The 22,259-nt window shown below is 48.3% G+C and overlaps 1 protein-coding gene across 1 annotated transcript; it reads right to left on the bottom strand.

Moving 5' to 3' along the window:
* Positions 1-19,959: 19,959 nt before the first annotated feature.
* LOC115330674 lies at positions 19,960-21,105 on the bottom strand (the record flags this gene model as incomplete). The annotated part of the gene is made up of 1 exon (XM_029992544.4): positions 19,960-21,105. A coding segment is annotated over one exon (1,146 nt), but the record flags the coding sequence as incomplete, so codon positions are not given.
* Positions 21,106-22,259: the final 1,154 nt, after the last annotated feature.

Here is a 22,259-nt window from a genome sequence, read left to right on the forward strand (position 1 = left end):
CGTTCATTCCCACAACTCGGATCCAGAACAAGCGGCCATGTGGCCAGGTGCTTAACATATGCCACAAACGTTAATCATAGCCACGCGGAGGGGTTGGCAAAATAGAAGACGCGTGCTTTCTCAAAGTGTCAGAGATGTCTCTCAAAGTGCCAGAAATTATTCGCATACGGTCGCACAATAAAAGGGCGGTGCAATTATTTTTGTATGATGCGTAAATACAACTTAGAATGAAACACGCAGCTATAATGTGTTCACCCTTAAGCTGAGACTAGAAGCTTTGCCTTTAGCGCGAGCTTTCTGCCCTTGCTAAACCAAGTGTGAACGCCCACGCATGCGCAACCAAAGCACTGCAGAATCCATCAGCTCGCGCTGAAGGCGGCGCTTCTAGTCTCAGCTTAAGGTAAACGGAGTATAGAACAAGCGGCCGCGTAGTCTGAAGCCGACTATACGCCACCAGTTTTTATCATAGAAACACGCTGTGGTTGGCAAAGCCCAGGACACGCGCTGAGTACGAGACATTAGAGAGTTTTAGAATAGGGGCCCCCAAAGCTTGGGGCCCCCCAAGAAATAGGGGCTCACCACTGCGCATGCGCAGAACCCAAAATCTGTTTGGGGCTTTGGGTTGGCGCTTGGGTTCGGGTTGCGTCGGCAAACATGGCGGCGCCCTTTCTGCTCGCTTCGGAGCGAATTCGTCATGGTCGCTGCAGTATTAGCCCATTTAAATGCCAGTGAATAGTGCTACCGGCTTTCGCTTTGCTTGATCTGGCTCAAATCACAAAGAATGAGCGGTGGGCTCGCCCCATTTTAAAGATCGTCCCCGATTTTGGCCGTTTCTAAGCCTAAACATACGCGGTAACCGTTGACATGGCAATGTATTGCTACTCGGTGGCACGACACCTGCATCTTGAAAACAAGTATTTCAAGGCTTCAAAGTCGCTCCAGCCTCAGATCTAAATAGTGCAACTGCCCGCAGAGTATGCGCGCTCGCATTCGTCTCAGTCTCGGCATAGTTGAAGGCCAAAATCTTCGGCTGCATATGGTCAAAGCGCACACCCAAAAATATCGAGAACGAGCCATACCTAAAACAGCCCGCAAGCAAAGGAGGAAGAAAATAGAACACAGGAAAGAGCTGACTCCCAACTTATGTATTGTGAAAGAAAGAGAAAGAGGAAGCTTCAGACATGAAGCCCACGCGCACAAACAGGGTATAAAGAAGAAAGAATAAAAACATATAAATTACTAAGTTGCAGTAATAAAGGAGAAAACTGACATTATAAGGTCACGAAGAAAAAAAAGATGAGAAAAAAGAAGAAAAAAACAACGTGGGCTTCATACAGGGGGGGGGGGGGGGGGGAAGGAGGGAAAGGGAACGCGGCGCAAAGCGGAGGCTGCCATATTAAAACGGCTTACGTTGCCAGCATAGGCTTTGCAGCGGAGAAGTTGCTGCCATATACGGCGGACTGAGTTTTACTTTCTTTTTCGTTTTGGAACGAGAATGTATTGTTGTGTTACATAAGTCCTTCTGCATACAGACAACGAAGTTGAGTTATACTTGGCTTGTTTACTTTGTTTGAAACCCTAGAAACGGGTTTTCGACGACTTATTGCTTTCATCATTTTGGAGTACGCAAGGCAGTTATCTCACTGTTCTGGTTTCGGTTACGAAAGCAAGGCAAAACGCTCGCAGTTCCCGCCCTCAATACACGTTGGACACCTTCCACACTTTGACACCGGATAACTGTATGAACAAGGATTTACATTTACTTCAGAGGTAACTTTCGCCCCTTCCTCACCGTCGAGCAGCCGGATCAGCTGGCGGCAAGCCGCGGACGAAAGGCTTGAGCATCAACAGCCTAGAGCCGCTACAACAGCCCAAGTGCACTCAGTGCCGATGCGGGCGACGCGGGCTTCTGTCAACCCAGCGGCGGACCCAAGAGGAGAACGACGGAGACGGCCGCCCTCCCGCCCCCTGCCCCCTTCTCGGAGGGCGATTTGGCACGGGTGGATCCCCTGAAGTAACACCAACTACCGGCCTGCCAGGTGGTAGGAGGCTCGGAGCTCAAGGACGAGGGTTCGAAATAGGGTAGGCCGCATCCTAGCAGGCACACTTGTACTCTGAACTTGCAGAACCACTCCGTCGCTTCAACCGAGACTGAAGTCCGCGGCGGCGGTTTCAAAGCACGGCTTAGAACCAAAAGTCGGCGCAGCGGCGCACATCTAGGGGCCGTCGGTGCACTGTGGTTCTGCGGCGGTTAAAACAAAAGGCGCAACCCGAGTCCTGTCTATCTTGCTTTAGATTTTCTCTCCCCCCCCCCCCTCGCCTCCCCAAAAAAAAAAAAAAAAAAAAAAAAAAAACGGAGTTTTGGATTTGCCTTTCGGTCAACCGGCCGGTAGCCCACAGCACAATCCGTGAACGTTCCAGCTCTTCGCCATGACACGGTGTTGCAGAAAGCAGGGTAAAATACAACTACACGGACCACCGAATCAAATGCACTGTTATCGTAAATATTGGCTTGTGATTGCGCCTTTGTAGATCATCTTATTCGCTTTGCGGGAGAGACGCAACCGACGGGCGTAACAAAATCGTTTGTGTATTCCGCATACCTCGCAAAAGCACTTACCCAGTCACCTTGCGAAAAGCGCGAAACACGGAGTCCGCACCGCCCCGACTTAGCAGTCTTTTACCTGCTTTAGAGCAGTTTGTACCTGCCAGTAGGCATGTCTACCGAAACTGCAACTTGAAACTAGGGGCAATGCCAGAGAGACAAGAGACAAAGTTGGGAAACCATGCTCGCTCTCTCCAATTTCTGAACTCTCAAGTGATTGTACCATAATAAAGTCCCCAACACCTCTTTCCAAAATAAAGAAAAAACGCTATGTTCACTACGTAAAAAATGGTCTCAGTTCATGCATCCGCAGGCAGGTAGGAATCGTTGCCCTAATTTATTCACACCACATGACGAGCGCAACAAACTCACACGAGATTTACAAGAAACTATCGGTGGTGACTTCAGTTTCCCTGAAATTCTGTATGACCGGTCGTTTGCAGGACCGAATCATCTCCTCAGGCGGTGTGCGTCGCTGTGCAAACGCCAACAACACGAAGCATACAAACGGCAGGTCTAGGACAACAATCCGGAGTCCATTGTTCAATTAAAACGACGTAATTTTGTTGAAAACGCCCGCAGCTTTTTACTCACGGTATGCGTTGAGAATCTTCCACATTTTGAAACGGAACGAAGGAAGATTTACTTTTAAAAGCGCTCACTGCGTCCTCCCGGACCAGCTGGACCGGATCAGCTGACGACGACGGGACTGAAACCGCTCAATTTCAACCCCACAATAACCAATTTGCGCTTCGTGTTAGTATGGGCTTCTACCTCCAAGCACCGCACCACACACCACGAACGTTTCAACTCTTTGCCGCATCGCCGTGTTGCACCAGACCTATCTCGATGCACCAAACAGAACGAGATCGCCGAAGTCAACGGAGCGCTGTCGTGAACCTTGGCTTGTGGTTGCGCACTCGTGGACCCTGTCACTCCCTTCGCTTTCAAAGCACACACGACGATTACGAATGATACTTTCCGCCTTCCGGGACCATCAAGGGGCACTTCTCCGGTCACGTCTTCGCTACATGTGCTCGAAAACCGCGTCAAACGTGGTCAAACCGAAGCTGCCGCAACAATAACGGCGCCATGTTGAACGTGCGTTGTTGCTAGATTTTCTCCGACCAAACAAAAACAACGAAAGCAAACCGGCTCTAGCTTCCAGCGTACATCGGCGTTGCGCCGTGGCCAGATTTTCTCCGTCAGCTTTAACTTAAAGATGACCTACAGATGCAGCAACACTGGTATCAAGTTTTAACATGGCGGCCCCCACGGAGCGCCGTAAATTCTGAGGAGGGTGCATTGAAAGCGGCGGCACCTTCCCCCCCCTGATATAAAGAGGAAGCTTCATATCTGAAGCTTCCTCTTTCTCTTTCTTTCACAATACATAAGTTGGGAGTCAGCGCCCCTTCCTGTGTTTTGTTATCTTCCTCCTGTGCTTTTGCGCTGTTTTAGGTATGTCTTCTATGTACAAGCTAGCTCAACTCTCTATGTTACTACGAGAACAAGCGCCAAATTAGAGCGCTACGGATTGGATTGTTTCGGCTACACCGGAAATGGGATGGCCGAACGAGTCGAGGCCGATCCAAGGCCAAAAGAAAATGGAGCAAGAGAAGGCTCCCGCGCGCGTTCGCTTCTCGATCGACGATGACATATATGTGCTACGCGAAGTGTATGCCTCTAACTCATTCCAGGATTCCAGGAGATGGACTTGAATGGCCGAAAGGGTCCCCGAAGCAATCGGAAGAAATTTCCCCACGCGGGCCAACCGCGACCGGGTCGACCTGCTGCCGGCACAGTTTAATACGAAGCACAGATTTCCCGGTTACTTTTCGTAACTTAACGTAAAAAAAAAAGAAAAAGAAAGAAACGGGTCTGTGTGAACGAGCCTTTAGCCGCGGAGTAGCAATACGTCACCATGTCAACAGTTACGACGTATGTTTAGGCTTAGAAGCGGCCAGAATCAGGTACGATCTTTAAAATGGGGCGAGCCCACCGCTCATTCTTTGTGACTGGAGCGAGATTAAGCAAAGCGAAAGCCGGTTGCACTATTCATTGGCAATGAAATTGGCTAATACAGCAGCGACCATGACGAATTTGCACCGAAGCGAGCGAAAAGGGCGCGGCCATGTTTGCCGATATACAACCCGGCCCCAAGCAATTGGGGGCCCCACGTTATTTCTCGAATTTCACGTTGGGGGCGCGCGCCAACCCAAAACCCCAAACGGAGTTTGGGTTCTACGCATGCGCAGTGCTGAGCCCCTATTTCTTTGGGGCCCCAAAGCTTTGGTACCCCCGATTATAAAACTCTCTATAACTGTCGTGCTGCTTCAGCTACAGGATGAGCTAACAGCAAGCTACACCTACCAGCGTCGTGCCTGTGACCGGGGAATGGCCCGTCCGGTTCTCAGATAATTCCATTGGCTCACATGATAGCCTGGTATATGAGGGCGTGCACTCTCTTGGTGACCAGAGAAGTAAATCTTCTGATTCAGAGACGGTCGGCAGATGGGCCTTGCTGTGCCGTTCCAACCGGTGTTACCCTCCCTATTATTTGAACCGCAAGCCACAATAAAGTGTCGTTCCGGCGCAAATGTTTTGCGTTTTAATAATTTTTCACTGTTAAGAAGTTCGTTCGTTGTCCACAATGGCGCTGCATGCGAAAAAGGCGAGCGTGCCGCGTTGCGTCGTCACAAACCCTATTCTATAAGCACTCTGCGTGAGGTGTCGTTGCGTTGGGTACCCCAAAGCTTTGGGTTACCCAAAGCGTTGGGGCCCCCTATTCTAAAACTCTCTATTGTTAGGCTGCGGCTATTGTCGTAACTGAAGCGACTGGGCACGAGCCGCTACCGCGGTGCTTCTCGAGCAATTCCGAGCGCAAGATCGTCTGCTTCTTGCGCAGGGGTTGCGGTGACGTTAGAACCCCGAGCTCTGATTGACTCCGATTGGAAGGACAGTGGGTAGACCTGAAGGCAGCTTGCTTCAAGGTCTACCCACTATCCTTCACTCACAGCCAATCAAAGCTCGGCGTTTTGACGTCACCGTACACCTGCAGAAGAAACAGAAAAATTTGCAGTCCGTATAGACCAATCTCACCAGCCAGTTCGAGTACGCCACCGCTGTCACCATGCATCGCGGGATCTGTAGTCTTTCTGCACGCGCGACAATCCTGCTGGACGTCTGCCCGAGCAGAGCACGAGCAGGCACGAGCTGTCTTGTGCACGGGCGCCTACCCCTTGTGACATATTGCGAATTCCACTGGGCGTTTTGGAGGGCGCCGGGATCAGTTGATGGGGGGCTAAGCTCGGCGCGGCGAGATCGAGGCGAGTTCTCCGCCAAACTCGCCGACCCCCGCGATTGGTCGGCGCCGTGCATAACGACACGCGCAGACACTCCCTAGATCGTGACGTTAAACGGAGGGTTTGAGGCAGTCGGAGAGTTGCATATTCGGAACTCGCGGCGAGATGCGGTGACGTCATTGTGACGTAGCAGAAGCCGCCGCGGATGGGAAAAGCTTGCCGGCTCCAACCTAGGCGAGTTTGGGCGAGTTGGGCGCGAGATCAGAGAGAAGCGCCCAAAATGGCAGCGTTTTCCTTCGCGTTTTGCCGTCGGCATAGGTATTTAAACCACGCCAATGTGTTTGACATGGACGACGTTCATTTTCAACAACACTATCGCCTCTCGAAAGACGTGGTAAGGTGGCTGTGCGATGAACTGCGTGGCGAACCGGGCTTGAGGCGATGGAGCCGTGAATGAACCGTCGCCCCCGTCGTGAATCCTACATCCAAATTCTACAAAGTGAATCCTAGAAACAAATGTGTTTTTACGGCAATCTGCAACCAGGAACGCAATTTACCATTACCTACAGGCTTTTACAATTATTTTGATGGGTTGCTGTGCTGCGTAGATGCAAGATAAACGCACTTGATAAAATTTAAACTAAAACAGATGATAGAAGAAAAGCAATATACATGAATGGCGCAGACTAACAACTGTGTAATTTCTTTCTCATCTTTCTTCTTCCACACCATATTTTGACAAACAAATTGGCCGTTAGCTGTTTATACACCAGGAGAACATGCCAGAACATTGCGACATTGTCACCTACTGTAGATAAGCAATTTAGCCAGTGCAGTATGACTGCTAGCCTAGGGTCTTTTACGTGCACCACGTAGTAGTGATACACGACCGCACGCCGGTACGATGCTCATCAACATCGAAAAGGGCAGGGGTGGGGGTGAATCCACGATCCTGGGTTCTGCAGCGCGAGCTTTCACTCCACGTGCACCCTATTCTGAATATATGTATATATATTGTGGCTGTGTGGGGGGAGAAAGATGAGAAAGAAATTACACAGTCGTTAGTCTGCGCCATTCCTGAATGTTGTTTTTCGTCTATACTCTGCTTTAGTTTATTACTTTATCAAGAGAGTTTTTCTTGCATCTACGTGGCGCAGCAAACCATCACAATGTCTAGTCAACTAGCCCACATCCAAGCAATGTTTGTATAATTAGCATCCCTGCTGTTACCTATTCTTATTTGTCGTTTACGATTTAAATAAAAACAAAAATTGGGCTGTATGTATGTTGATACTGCCTAAAACTTGGTCTGCCTCAACGGGGAAGATTCTCCCGGCTGTAGATGCGAAATTCAGCCATGCAGTGCCGTACAACCGCGAGCCTAGGGTCTTTAACGTCCATCCCGCAGTAGTGTTACACGACTGCACGCCGGTACGATGCTTATCAACATCGAAACGGGCAGGGGTGGGGATTGAACCCAGCATCCTGGGTTCTGCAACGGACCTTTCGCTCGACGTGCTCCGAGCTGGTGTGCGCTAGCCCAGCCGGCCACCGATCCCCCGATGTAAATAAAATAAAAACCCTTCACTGCGGAGCGTAGGGAAAAATCGGAGCCACGCTGGGGAACTCGCCGCCGCCGGGGGGGGGGGGGGGGGGGGGAGTTTGGAAATGTAAGAGGGGGAGTGGGAAACTCGCCGGGGCGGAGTCAAAAGAAGCTCCTCCCCTTCCTCGTGACGTGGCATCGGAGAGATTCCAGCCGGAGGCGAGCTTAGCCCCCCAGATTCGGACTGGAGCACGCGATCCGAACGGGGTCGAGCTGCCTACGGATCCCAAGCGGAACAGGACCACTGCTCCGGGATCGGCGGATGCCTTCCCGTCATTCGACTGCCCAGGAATCAACTTTCCGCGGCCGCCGCGGTCGTTTCGAAGACCTTTTCACAATCGCGGCGCTAACACGTGCTCGACGCCCGAGCTGCAGGAATGGCCCAGGCGCTTCTAGCAAAGACTGCCAGAATGCCCGTAGCGCGGCAAACACCTTGTCTTCTCCTTCCTGGAAAACGAACCGGCTGCCGAGCCAAGGGGTAAGCAAGCGGCTATTGTGATTTCTTCGGATGTCGAGACAATCTAAGAGCCCAGCCCGCGGCGTGCTTCTTCTTCTTCTGAGGCGAGATGGGCGAGATCAGGCGAGATGCCCCACGAGAAAGGAAGTCACGTGTATGCGCCGAGGGCTGGCCCATCTGGCTTCCGGTTAAACCCCCCCAAATCGTTGGAGCGACTTTACTCGGATCCAGATCGAGATCTGGAGCGGGAGCTAATCCAAAACGACCACTGAAACTCGTCGGTCTCGATCCTGATCGCCCTGTGAAATAGGCTCGCTCCAGAAAAGTCGATCCCGGCGCGCTTCAAAACGACCAGTGGAATTCGCCATTAGCCTCCTATATACTAACAAAAGGAAACAGTGGTCCGACAGACAACGGATGAGAGGAGAGCCACGTGACTCGCACCCCCTGCGGCGTGACGCCAAAACACACTTCTCCCGAGTGAACAAGTGTGTTTCGGGTCACCGCCGCTGCAAAAGCTGTGCGCTGACGTCGAGGTTCCCCTAGAAATGAATGTGTGATGCGCTGTGCTACCAGACTTTCGCGCTCCGAATCTGCGACAGTGCACTCTATAGCTCCGTCGTCGAAATGCCAGGCTTCGTGAGCCTATAGAGGAAGCTATGCTTGTGATCTACAGTTATGGCGGCGTTATGCATGCGTGGAACGCTTAGTGAGACAGGTCTATTGACCTATTGCTAAATTACCCATGCATTCAGGAGAGTGCTGGGAAGGTATGTACATGCGCCACACGCGCTGGCCTTCCCTTCATAAAAGATTCGAGGAAAATTACGAAAATAAAGCTTGAAAAACGCGCGTGCAAGATGTCATTTGTTTTAGGCATTTTCTTTGGAAAGTTTCTGCTGCAGAAGCCAGCACATGCAGGGCGTGTAACTATACTCGCAGTATGCTCCTTGGTGCTTGGGTAATTTAGCAAAAGTTCTATTGATTACCGCGGACAAAAATCGAGTGGTAGCGCAATACTTGGGTCCAATCTATGAGCCGCATTGAAATACTGTCTCTGGGCGACTATGCCAACACTGTGACCTCCAAACGACGTCATCAAGTTTTGCGAAGGAAAGCTTAAAAAAATACCGCTCGATTTTATTCTTTAAATTACACCACAACAAATATGTGTCCTTGTTTATGGCGTTGCGTGCGAGTATACTTCGGTTCCCCTAGTGCCAGTAAGGCCATGTAATATCAAAAACATCCCAACTGAGTATCGATGCACTGCTCCTGTAACATCGACATTTTAATCAGTTCCAAATTCATTAGAAAAAAAGCCTATTAAACTTTGAAGAAAGAAAAAAACCACGGGCAAATGTGCGAATGATATTCATAGTAACCGAACTGGGTGCCAGTTTGGGGTAAATATGAACCTAGCAGAATCATTCGTCACTGTCTAAAAATCCAACAAAGACGACCGGAATCCCCAAACCTCTGAAGCAGCATAAACAAAAATGCCAATGTGTAAAAAATGTTTAAAATCTCTATTGCTGATACAGTAAAAGTACACACGTTCGGGATAAAAAACACGAAGCGCGTTTCTCCCGAAAATACTTGACAGCAGGAGCACGCGAGAACCTGGCGCAGGGTGTATGACACGGGATCGTTTCTGACAGCGCGCCAGGTAGCGCACACCGATAGGTGAGCGTTCCTTAGCTGTCTCTTCGTTGCCTGCACGCATTTTTCACGTTAGAGCAGAAAGTTATGATTCGCAGCAGTTATATAACGTATAAAAACAAACAGGAGAGCTCCGTTTTTTTTTTTTGTGTGTGTGTGTGTTTTCTATAGCAGAATTGAGCCGAGACTTTGCGGAAGGCCGAAGCTGTTGCTCTCGGATTCGACTCTCAAAAGCTTAAAGTTGTAAGGAACTGAACTGCACTTTATTTTTACCATTTGTTGTAGCACATTCAAGGCCTTAAAAAAACGCTGATTCGAGATGGTAGCCCGTTCGACGGAAACAACAGCCAAGACTAAAGAACGCCTCATCCGTGTTTTATACCGGTAGGGTTATAGCCTTCTCTATGCTTGGAAAATCTTGGAGATATGAACGAAAGAGGTCTCCAAAAATGGTAAAGAGAAAGATATATCTTAAATATCTTGGCGCTCTACGCCATGCCGCGGCAGCGGCCGCGTTTTGAACTACATATTGTTTCCTTCGAAACAGACATCGCGACAGTGAAGATTCGGAGAATGTCTGCCTCCGGGGCACGGCGTTGTATGAAAATCGGCTATGCGCGCCTTCTTTGCCTTTTTTACGCTGGCGAGCAATCTGTTGTCAAGTACTTTATTAGGGAGAATACATTCCGCTTCGCCCATCTGCATAATAGAGTGCGCATACAGCGCCGAATTCTTCTTTAGCGTCGTGGAAGTCCTGCGTCCGAGAACGCATGCGCATCGTGTTGTTCGCGCTGCGCGCGCGCTTCGGAGAAAGAAAATTACCTCGCTCGCGCACAGAGACGCTGGAACACTGGTTTCGCAGATACACCACACGAGACTCTCTCGACTGGCACTCAGGAAGTTCACGGCGATAGATGGCACCAGTCACCGGTCCCAATACAAAGAGGAAACCCCGAGGCTGCGGCGCATCCAATCGGTCGAGCTGCGCAAAACCTGTCCTTGCTGAGAGGATAATATTTTCTTGGATTGAGATATATTCCTCGCCTGAATGATTTGCCGGTTTCTTGACGTTGAAGTGTGCCAAGCGTTTCCTGCATAAAGAATTATACATGGTGGAGTGGATGCTTCGCCTTCACCTGCCTTGTCAGCACAAAAAAATAGTGACGCGACCCACGAATAGGTAAACAAAAGCAGATCTCCATACTATTCACTGTGGCATTCGAGGGCAGTTCAGTCCAGTCACGTGTCTCGGGAACGGGCTGTGCCTCATTGCGTTTCTCAACAAGCAGAAGAAATTATAGGTACCGAAAATAGGTCGCTTCCCCAAGATCAAGATTGACTGAACTAGCAAAATATTTTTAGTAATAAACTTTGACACCGCGCTGCTTTACTTGTATACATGTGCGCGGTAGCTTTTCTTCCAAATTCTATAATACACACATTGCGCTTTGTTGTGAACAAACTTTATATAAAAAAAAGCCAGTTAGATGGGCTATGGAAAAAAAACTGTTTTCTCTAGAATAGTGCGCATAGTCGATTCCTCGAGCCCTTGACTTCCGAAGCTAGCCTTGAAGCCGGAGTCAGACTGCTCCTACATCATACAAAGGACAGGGTGTTCGCTGGAGACATAATCGCAGAATTATCAGCACACGACGCCACAAGTATGCTCAAAGCAAGTTTGCTTCATACACATCCTTTAAACATTTCTAAAGACACGTTTTGAATGACCAAAGTGACCGGACCTTAGACAGGCTGCCTCTGACGGTGCCTGCAGACTGTCTTTTGTATCACATATTAGCGGTAAAATAGCCTCTTTAGTGTTCTTTTTTTTTAATATTGTTTTCTAAAAGCGCGTTATCAAGTGAAGCTAGAAAATTCCATAACAGGTACCCGGAAGTAGCGGTCACGTCATCCGGTGCCTCTTATATACGCCTCCAATGTTCATCGCAGTAGGCACTATAGGGTTGGCAATGCCGTGCTGTGCAATAGGTTTTTCTTTATTAATACTGTTAACCTCTTTCGAGGTTGTTACAGGAGTGGATGAAGCATAATATCACACAGTTTGCACTTGCTGCAATAACTTGGAACAAAAATCTAAGAAGTTAGTAGTATTTACGACATCAGGTGGCAAACTATTCCAATCAATAATTGTCCGAGGAAAGAAGGAGTATTTAAATGCGTCATTTTTATAACTATATGACTTTATTGTTCTACTGTGAAAATGCCTAGTAGACCTGGGGCCAAAAAATGTGATGTAATCATCTCTGTCTATTCCAAGCTCGTCGTTAACGATAAGGTAGAGGAATTTTAGACGATTCATTCCCCTTCTTTCCTGAAGGGTTTCCAGGCCCGCCTCAGCACAAAGGTTTGTGGGAGACACATAACAGGAAGACATATTGTACACAAAACGCACCGCTTATCTCTGAATTCTCTCGAGTTCTGAAATACAACATGATGTGTGGGGATCCCAGATGACGCTAGCATATTCTAACATTGGCCTAACCAGAGTTTTATATAATAATAACTTTGTCTCACGGGAGCCATGCTTCATATACCTGCGAAGAAAACCCAACTTACGCATTGCTCTACTACATATGTTACTAACATGTGTGTTCCACCTTAAGCCAGATGTTATAGTCAAACCCAGATACTTATATGAGCAAACTCTAAGAAGGCTGTAGTTACCAATAGAATAATTAGAAAGTAAAGGACTTTTCTTACGAGTAATAGACATACAAACAGTCTTTGATAAATTCAACGACATTTGCCAATCGGCACACCATTTAGACAATCTTTCTAGTGACGAATTTAATACTTCACAGTCTCCGAGACTTTTGATTTCCTTAAAAACAACACAATCGTCTGCAAACAATCTTATCTTGACTGGAATTTCACAAAAAATATCATTAACAAATATTAAGAACAATAAAGGCCCGAGAACGGATCCTCCCAGGTAGCACACCGCGTCGGCCGGTATCGGGACTACGCCGGCCGGTCCCGGTAACAGGATGGCGGCGCCCGGCCATTGGCGCCGGTGAGCTACCGGCCACGGCCGGCGTCGGGGTTTCGTCTTGCTCACTGGCCAGTTCCGCCGAAGAAGTTACAGTGACTGGCCGGCATCGGGTTTTTGCTGTCTTTGCTGGCCAGTCTTTCTATGGAAGTTCCAGTAACTGGCCGGCATTGGCATTTTGCTGTCTTTGATGGCCAGTATTTACATGGAAGTTCAGTAACTGGCCGGCATCGGCACTTTGCTGTCTTTGATGGCCAGTATTTACACGGAAGTTCAGTGACTGGCCGGCATCGGCGCTTTGCTGTTCAGGCTGGCGAGCCCCGCCATGGAAGTTCCGTTTACTGACCGACATCGTTTTATCTCTTTTAGAGCGCAGCTCTTAGGGGCCCCTTCCCGGCTTGAGCGGCGTCGCCGTCGCCGTCGCCGTCGCCGTCGCCGTCGGCGTCGCCGTCGGCGTAACCAAGGTCATCCCAAGGTCACGTGACCCCCAAGGTCACGTGACCCCTCCCAAGGTCATCTCAAGGTCACGCGACCCCACGTGACTCCCAAAGTCACGTGACCCCTCGAGGTCACGTGACCCCTCCCAAGGTCATCTCAAGGTCACGTGACCCCAAGACCCCACGTGACCCCTCTAAGGTCACGTGACCCCCGAGGTCACGTGGTCTCCTCCCCAAGGTCACGTGACCCCCAAGGTCACGTGACCCCTCCCAAGGTCATCTCAAGGTCACGTGACCCCAAGGTGACCCCCACGTGACCCCTCTGAGGTCACGTGACCCCCCGAGGTCACGTGACCCCCCGAGGTCACGTGACCCCCCTCCCCGAAGTCACGTGACACCCCCCCCCCCCCCGAGGTCACGTGACCGCCCCCCCCCGGAGCATATTAAAGAATGAGGGGAGGAGGAGGGGTCTACCCTCCCCTCAGTACCCTTCACTCCTCCTCCTCAAGAGCTGCGCTCCAATTCGGCGTTACAGGGATTTGTAAACGGCTTTCACTTTTTTTTTTTGCCGTTTTTACTATGCAGTCAAGTCCTCCAGATTTTGACGAACTGTGGCAATTCATGAATAGCGAGTGGAAATATTTGCGTAGATCAATCCTTCGCAAATAACTGCCGACGCTGCTGTATTTGATCCCAGCATGGCAGGGCTGACGTGTTTTATCGCGAAAACGCGAGAAAAAATAATGCGGCGTGGAACATTTGCCGTTCAGGATTCGAGACTCTGACCACCTACGCTATGAAGAATAAATTACACAACACCGAACGACACCTTTTCAGGAAGCTAGTTTAATTTGATGCACTATACTTAAGGTCGGTGGTATACGCACGCGTTTGGCACTAATAAGAAAAATAAAATAAAAACGGTATAGCGGAGAATCCGAGTGAAGAACAACAACCACAATTAACAAACACGTGGCATGATTGAGCACGCGCTTTGAGTTACAAAAACAATAATTTGCATTACATTGCAGAATCTGGACAAGAAAGAGATGTGTGTTTTGCTTATGACGCTGCGAGATGTACACAACTTTCCTGAGATCATGTTAGTGGTGATTTTAATTGAGTGTGAAAATATGCTATTTCAGGCAAGAATTGACTATTTTCTGTGGTAGCTACGCCCATCTAACAGAAATATTTCAAATGTTCACATAGCCAGATGATCTGTCCCCGATAGCTTATGTAATACGACATACCGCACCAAAAAAAAAGTAAATATAAAAACATTTTTTTTTTTAACACGGTAAAACGGGAAACACAAAGGCGTTATGGGTGTTTACACTGCCGGGTTTGTGAATGTGACCCCTTGGCGCTACAAAACATAAATGTTATCACACCGAACGATACCGTTTCTGAAAGCTAGTTTATTTATCCGCACTGTTCTTCGATCTCAGGAATAAAAACATTATAGGCCTAATAAAAAAGTAAAATTGCGGTGCACAACCTCAATAAGTAAAACCAGGGGGCAGGCGATGGATATCCCTGATGTGCCAGAACAAAATTAAGTACTACTTTCCGGAAGTCAGAAAATTAAGAGATGTGCTCAATACGTAGCGCGCTATGAGCTCAGGTAAATAACTGCCTTAAAATAGCGGTATTTTTGTTTTAATAGTGGCTAAAGGTGACCGCCTTCAGACAAACTTCGGCTGCATCACTGTGGCAGTTTGACCATTTACATACACATTTTCCCATTTTTCTCTCAATATTCCCATTATTATTAGCTTCTTTACTTCGTTGAAAGCACTTGCGCTGTTTGCGTACTACACCAACCAACCTATTAGCACGGAGGGAGCGATTTATCCCGGCAAACAGGAGGGCCACGGTTTGTGCATTGCATCAACTCAAATTTGGGCTCGCACTTTCTATTTTCACATTCTGCGCGACTTTTACCCTAAAGTAGGGGGCCGGCGACTGCAAAAAACACAGCAAATATTTAAAATATTAAAAACAAGAAAAAAACGCGATAAAAAAAAAATTAAAAAACTTTCTCTCTAGTGGGATTCGAACCACCGACCACTACATTACCAGCAGGACGCGTTAACAACCAAAGCCAAACCAACATACAGAATTTTTTTTTTATTTATTACATGGAAATATTAGACAACAGCAAGACAAACACATGGTAAGGTATCACATCCCAATTTCCATTACATATAATTCTCTATCTTATACTCTCATAGGCTCATTGTCGTGAATAGACAGAAGGAACAGAAAGGAATATTAAATAAATACAAATTTCACGTGCTAAAAGTCAGGTAGATTAATGCATCGATCAAAAAGAACATACCAATCTGGCCGCTCGTCAAGGTAGTTAAATACATTTCGTACATGCGTTACGGTTTCGATGAAATTTGATTTGGTAGATCGGGGAGGGTCCGCATTCCTGTCAATCATTCTTGTTTTCCAGAGGCTATGCAACCCCATTAATGTAAACAGATCGTAAGGAAAACTATCATTCAATTTTATGGGCAAAAAACGGATTGTGTAAGCATTGATATTCAAGTCTTTTTTCAGTGTCCTTTGTAGTACATCCCAGAAAAGGTAAGCATCAGTGCAGAAAATAAAACAATGCTCTATAGTTTCCGGTTGGTTACAAAGGCGACAATTGATTGACCACGGCACAAAAATTCCACGTTCGCGAAGCCAGGGTTTTACAGGTAACGTAGAAGTATGGAGCTTAAAGAAGAATGACTTTGCTGTAGGCGAGACATGTAGTTTTCGGACACGCCTGAGGACATCTTTTCCAGGGCCTTCACTATATATGCTTCGATACAAAGGTTCAGGGAACGTTATGTCAATCAGATCAGCATATAAGACTTTGCGTGAAACCGTAAATGAATGCTCCAAAGAAAAACGAGCTGTTAGAAACTCAATCGCGCTCACTACTTCTTTGAGGTACCCCACAGGACGGGATGTGCTTCCGGGTATCGTTGTAACCACCAAATAAGGTAATGCACTCCCGAGTTCCGTCTGTAAGTAAGTGCGAAGGAAATGATGAGATGCAGTTTTGAAGAATAGATATCGAGATATTACTTGCTTTAGAAAGATGTGTATGAGTCCGAGACCGCCGACATCGATGGGGCGAAAGAGGTTATCACGTCTTGTAGGTTCCCAATTGGAACTCCATATAAAAGTAGCAAACACTCTGTGGAATTTTTGAATATGGCTTCTGGTACAGCAAATCGCTTGAAGTATATACCAAAGTTTGGCGGCGAGAAACATATTACAGGCCTTAGCTCGCCCGAAAACTGACCACTGGTTGGATTTCATCTTGTCAGCTTGACATTTGATTTTCGACACCCGTTCAGTCCAGTAATGACCATTGTTACGGATACTGTTAAGAGGAACTCCTAAGTACTGAGGGGCAATGCAGCTCCACGATATTTCAGCATACTCTGATGGTGTTGTGGCCCATTGCCCGCACCAGAAACCTACGCTTTTCTCCTTATTAACGGGTGCGCCGGTTGCGTCACAGAAGTTTTGTGTTAGTGTAAGGACATTGTCGACGCTGCGTTTATCGGCACAAAAGAAAGCTATATCGTCTGCATATGCCAATACTTTAACTTCAGAAGAGTAGAGACGGAAACCTTCCACGATAGGGCTGTTAAGTACACTTAAACAGAGGGGTTCTAAATAAAGCGAGAATAAAAGCGGTGATAGCGGACATCCTTGTTTGACGGACGATTCCAGACTAATTCGATTTGAAAGTGAACCGTTAACTATGAGCCTGGTGGCACAGTTGCGGTAACATAACTTAACACCCTTTAAAAGTGTTGGTCCTGGGTTTACATGACGCAAAATAGCAAACAGGAAAGCATGGGACACGCGATCAAATGCCTTAGCCAAGTCTACTTGAACCATGGCGACTTGACCGGCATGAAGAACGCAGCTTTCTATGACTGAACGCGCAACGTGGATGTTAGTTTGTATACGTCTCCCCCTAATCCCACAGGTTTGGTGGTCTCCAACAACAGATGACGTGACACACTGTAATCGTTTTGTCAAAATTTTTGCAAAAATTTTGTAATCTACGTTGCATAAACTAATTGGTCGATAGCCTTCAATGCGCTGTAATTTGTCTGGGTCTTGACTTTTAGGGATCAACACAGTATGGCTCTCATAAAATGACGGCGGTAAAGTTCCCATCTCGTACGCCTCCAAAAACACCTCAAGTAGGAAAGGACATAGCAAGTCCTTGTATGTCTTGTAAAACTCTGCAGGGAGCCCATCAGGTCCTGGTGTTTTAGAATTTGGCAACTCGTCTACCACGCATCGAACTTCTTCCAATGTTACTGGTCCACTGAGGAGATCTCGCTGAAGCTGCTTTACCTCGGGCATTAAAGAAACTAAGTTTTTTGCCAACTGGATGTCTAAATGTTGCGTTTTTCCAAAGAGACTTTTGTAATGCAACTCAAATGCCTTCATGATGACTTCTTCGTTGTCTGAGAGTGTCCCATTACATTCTAAAACTCTAATTTTCTTTGAAAGGCCGTTACGCCTCTCATCATCGAGTGCACGGCGCGTGGGTGTCTCTGAGGACAAGAAACGCCTACACCGGGACCGTACTAGTGCACCGTGTAAACGAATGTGCTCGTATTGCTGTAGCTGACATTTTACACGAAGAATGTCTTCTTGGAACATACCAGGTGTTTCGCACTCCAACTCGTGAAGCATGCATAGATTTTTCAAAAGTGTAGCTTCTTCCTTCTTTGCATGAAAGGATGCAATGCACGCGCATTCGATTGCTTCATTCTTAACTTCCTGTTTGAAGGAGTCCCACTGAGCAAATATGCCAAATTTCTGATTCGTTGACACGTGATTAAAACATTCGCGGACACGTTTCTGAAAGTCTTGGTTGTCTAGTAGTCTTGTATTTAGTTTCCATAAAGCCCAATTTGGTTGTGCCTTTCGCGGTGCGTCTGTTCCAAAACGGATCTTTACAAGGCAGTGGTCCGAAAAAGAAACTGGTTTTACGTCATAAGCAGTCACGTGTGAAATAAGCGAGCTTGAGACGTAAATACGATCGAGTCTCGCATTACTTGTAGCATGAAGGTGAGTGAATCGGAGAGTAGTATTTTGGGAAGCTCCGACGTCAAAAAGGTGATAGTCGAATGCAAGAGTGTTTAGTATGTCGGAACTTCTATCGGGCCTTGCAGAATGCACTGACCTGTCTTTTATGCTACACACACAGTTGAAATCTCCAAATAAAACAATATGTTTGTCGGTGCTGAGAAATGGGATCAGGCTTTCAAAAAAAGAACGACGCTGTCTAACGTCATTATAGGCATATATGCAAATTAATCGCCAGTAGGTACCGTATAAAAGAAAATCGCAACATATGAACCTTCCCTTATCGTCGACAGTGTGAGAAACTGATGAATACCCTAAGTTCTTGTTCAAAAACAAAAAACACCCTCCCGACAAGCCATCAGCATGACTGACGCATACCTCGTAGTGTGAGAGGAAGGGGTCCAGTGCACGAGCAGTATCCTCGTCAGACGATATCTTTGTCTCTTGAACAGCAACAAAGTCAAGATGTTCCTTTAACAGGAGCTTGTACAATTGAGATTGCCGTGCACGTGAACACAGTCCTCTCACGTTAATGGTAGCGAAGCTGAGGGGAGATGTCAGGAAGGTTTCTAGTTAGGGTGGGAGCACATCGTCATCGTTCCTCACGTCCAGAGCTTCAGATTGCGACGTCTTGTTGCAGAGGAACTCTCGCACCGCAGTTGGCTTGCGTTTCACCTCACTTCCCTCGTCGTTCTTGCTCTCGGCAATAATACCTGAGGCGGAGGGCTGCGCGTTACTTGTCGTCGTAGGAGCAGGTCGTTTCACCGATGTGCCAGTGGACGTCGTGGCGCGTTCGCGTCGGGCAATTGCTTGCTGGCACGGTAACTCAGGTGGTGCGTTAAGGGATGGAAACTCGCTATCCGACCAATCTCTCTTCGTTTCCGTGACACCCTCGGTTGGTGTTGACAGTCCTGGCAAGGTGCTGGCAGACTCGGGGTCAGAACGAAGTTCTTCTGGTCGCTGTGTAGACGTTTCCGACTCGGTCCTTTGTGTCTTGATAAGGAAAGAGGTGATGTCCCCTGTGGCATCAACGACTTCGCTGATGTCCATAAGATGATCGTGGACAACATCGTCTGCTAGGCTTCTCGACTGCCTCAGCTTGTCTGCGTAGGTGGTGACGCACTCACTCGCGTCGTGTCCGTAGCGTCGGCACTCGCCGCATCTCGGGACTCTGCACTCACGACGGATGTGACCAATTCTGTTACACCGAAGACACAGCGGTGGCCGACCAGGGACGAGCACCAGGCTTCGACAGCCGAAGACCGTGAGCTGATGTGGAATATTCGTTGCATTCATTCCTTCTCTAAGTGTCAGGGTCACCTCTTTGTTGAGCGTCGGTGCTGAGAAATGGGATCAGGCTTTCAAAAAAAGAACGACGCTGTCTAACGTCATTATAGGCATATATGCAAATTAATCGCCAGTAGGTACCGTATAAAAGAAAATCGCAACATATGAACCTTCCCTTATCGTCGACAGTGTGAGAAACTGATGAATACCCTAAGTTCTTGTTCAAAAACAAAAAACACCCTCCCGACAAGCCATCAGCATGACTGACGCATACCTCGTAGTGTGAGAGGAAGGGGTCCAGTGCACGAGCAGTATCCTCGTCAGACGATATCTTTGTCTCTTGAACAGCAACAAAGTCAAGATGTTCCTTTAACAGGAGCTTGTACAATTGAGATTGCCGTGCACGTGAACACAGTCCTCTCACGTTAATGGTAGCGAAGCTGAGGGGAGATGTCAGGAAGGTTTCTAGTTAGGGTGGGAGCACATCGTCATCGTTCCTCACGTCCAGAGCTTCAGATTGCGACGTCTTGTTGCAGAGGAACTCTCGCACCGCAGTTGGCTTGCGTTTCACCTCACTTCCCTCGTCGTTCTTGCTCTCGGCAATAATACCTGAGGCGGAGGGCTGCGCGTTACTTGTCGTCGTAGGAGCAGGTCGTTTCACCGATGTGCCAGTGGACGTCGTGGCGCGTTCGCGTCGGGCAATTGCTTGCTGGCACGGTAACTCAGGTGGTGCGTTAAGGGATGGAAACTCGCTATCCGACCAATCTCTCTTCGTTTCCGTGACACCCTCGGTTGGTGTTGACAGTCCTGGCAAGGTGCTGGCAGACTCGGGGTCAGAACGAAGTTCTTCTGGTCGCTGTGTAGACGTTTCCGACTCGGTCCTTTGTGTCTTGATAAGGAAAGAGGTGATGTCCCCTGTGGCATCAACGACTTCGCTGATGTCCATAAGATGATCGTGGACAACATCGTCTGCTAGGCTTCTCGACTGCCTCAGCTTGTCTGCGTAGGTGGTGACGCACTCACTCGCGTCGTGTCCGTAGCGTCGGCACTCGCCGCATCTCGGGACTCTGCACTCACGACGGATGTGACCAATTCTGTTACACCGAAGACACAGCGGTGGCCGACCAGGGACGAGCACCAGGCTTCGACAGCCGAAGACCGTGAGCTGATGTGGAATATTCGTTGCATTCATTCCTTCTCTAAGTGTCAGGGTCACCTCTTTGTTGAGCGTTTCCATTTGCTCCATTCCAGAGCACTTCCATTTTTCTCGTACGATGGAACGGACCGTGCCAAAAGGCGCCAGTGCCTCTTCGATTCTCTGGTTTTCCATGTGTACAGGTAACCAGAGAAGTTTCAGCTTCACATCTCTGGTGTCGGGATCGATGATGAGGCATCTGCGTCCCTTCACGGTAAGCTCCATTTTGTTTACAAGCTTAGTTTTACTTAAGGCGTTTGCGCACGTTACCATCCAGACATGGCTCATCTGAAATTGGCCTATTCCGATGATATCTTGGGCGTCGACAACATCTCGTAAGGCGTCACGGAAGTCTGGGGCTCGGTAGGGTCGTGCGGCGAGATCGCCATGAAGAAAGACGGAGTTCAGGCTCAAGTTGCCAGTGGGTAGACGAGGTAGCACGGTCCGGTATTCATTGGTCAACATTTCAGTAGTACTGGCCGAAGCCTCAGCGGTTCCCCGGCCGGTGGCCGGTATATTTTCCTTGGAGAACATCGAAAACACGACCGTTCTCAGCGGCGTCTTCTTCTTTCTCCCAACATACAGAACGTCTGATGTATAAAAGATTATAGGCTGCTGAAGTCGGTTGGATACATTGTGCGGTTAGTTTCGTATTTAAGTTTTTGCTACGTGTTCAGGACGCATTTATATTATTGTGGCAATGTTTACATGCTAAATAAGTTATTATTACTGTGTATACTAATGTGTTTTTTTTTTAATTTGCATTGCTGGTCGTTTTATTGCAAGCGTGTTGAAGATAGTTTCCGTAAAGTCGCTAGATCCATTAGAGCCAACCAATGCAATCCAATCCAATCCGCAGCCGTTTTTTGCACGTTTGGCCGGGCGTGTGGGCTTTCATATCTCTGTCTTCAGGTCAATTCACCGATTAGTCGTGATGCGTGGAGTTTATCTTAGTTTCAAATGTGTCCAGAAAAGAAGGAAGCGACTGTGAGCCGTGGAACTACGTCAAATCTGCTCAACAGCCAAGATCATGGTACGGTCGTTCCAAAGTAAGTTCCTTTCTTTGTCTGTTAGGGCTAGGTTATTCTTTCCTCCGTTCAAAATCCTTGTTGTTGTCTAGATCGCTTGCTTTTACCAGTATTACTAATTGTGCGCGAATGGGGTAATGCGAGGCTGTTTTTCTTCGCTCACAAATAGGCTGCATACTCGCTCGAGGTCCATCAGTAGCGGCGGAACGTTTGGGGAGATGGGGGGAAACCGCGGCAGCGCTTGGGCAGCGGCGGGCGCGCGCGCGCGGGTGGGTGGGGTGGGGTGGGGGGGGGGGGGGGGGGAACCGCGGCAGCGGCGGGCGCGCGGGGGGGCCGGCCCGCCGGCGGGTGGAGGCGGAAAGGGGAAGGGGGGTTGTTTGATTGCCTCCCTCCACCGTATTGTTCACTGGTAAACTAGAATGTCTGGAAGAGCGCGGTGCCCTCCGCCTCTATTATTTGTCGCGGGCGTTGGCCGTTGCAGTGGGACAGCATCGGCGACATGGAACTTTGTGGTGTCGTCGGACGAGAATCGGTGTTTGTCGCTCT

This window comes from Ixodes scapularis, unplaced genomic scaffold, assembly GCF_016920785.2.
Source record: "Ixodes scapularis isolate PalLabHiFi unplaced genomic scaffold, ASM1692078v2 PGA_scaffold1__304_contigs__length_218370807, whole genome shotgun sequence".
NCBI lineage: Eukaryota > Metazoa > Arthropoda > Arachnida > Ixodida > Ixodidae > Ixodes > Ixodes scapularis.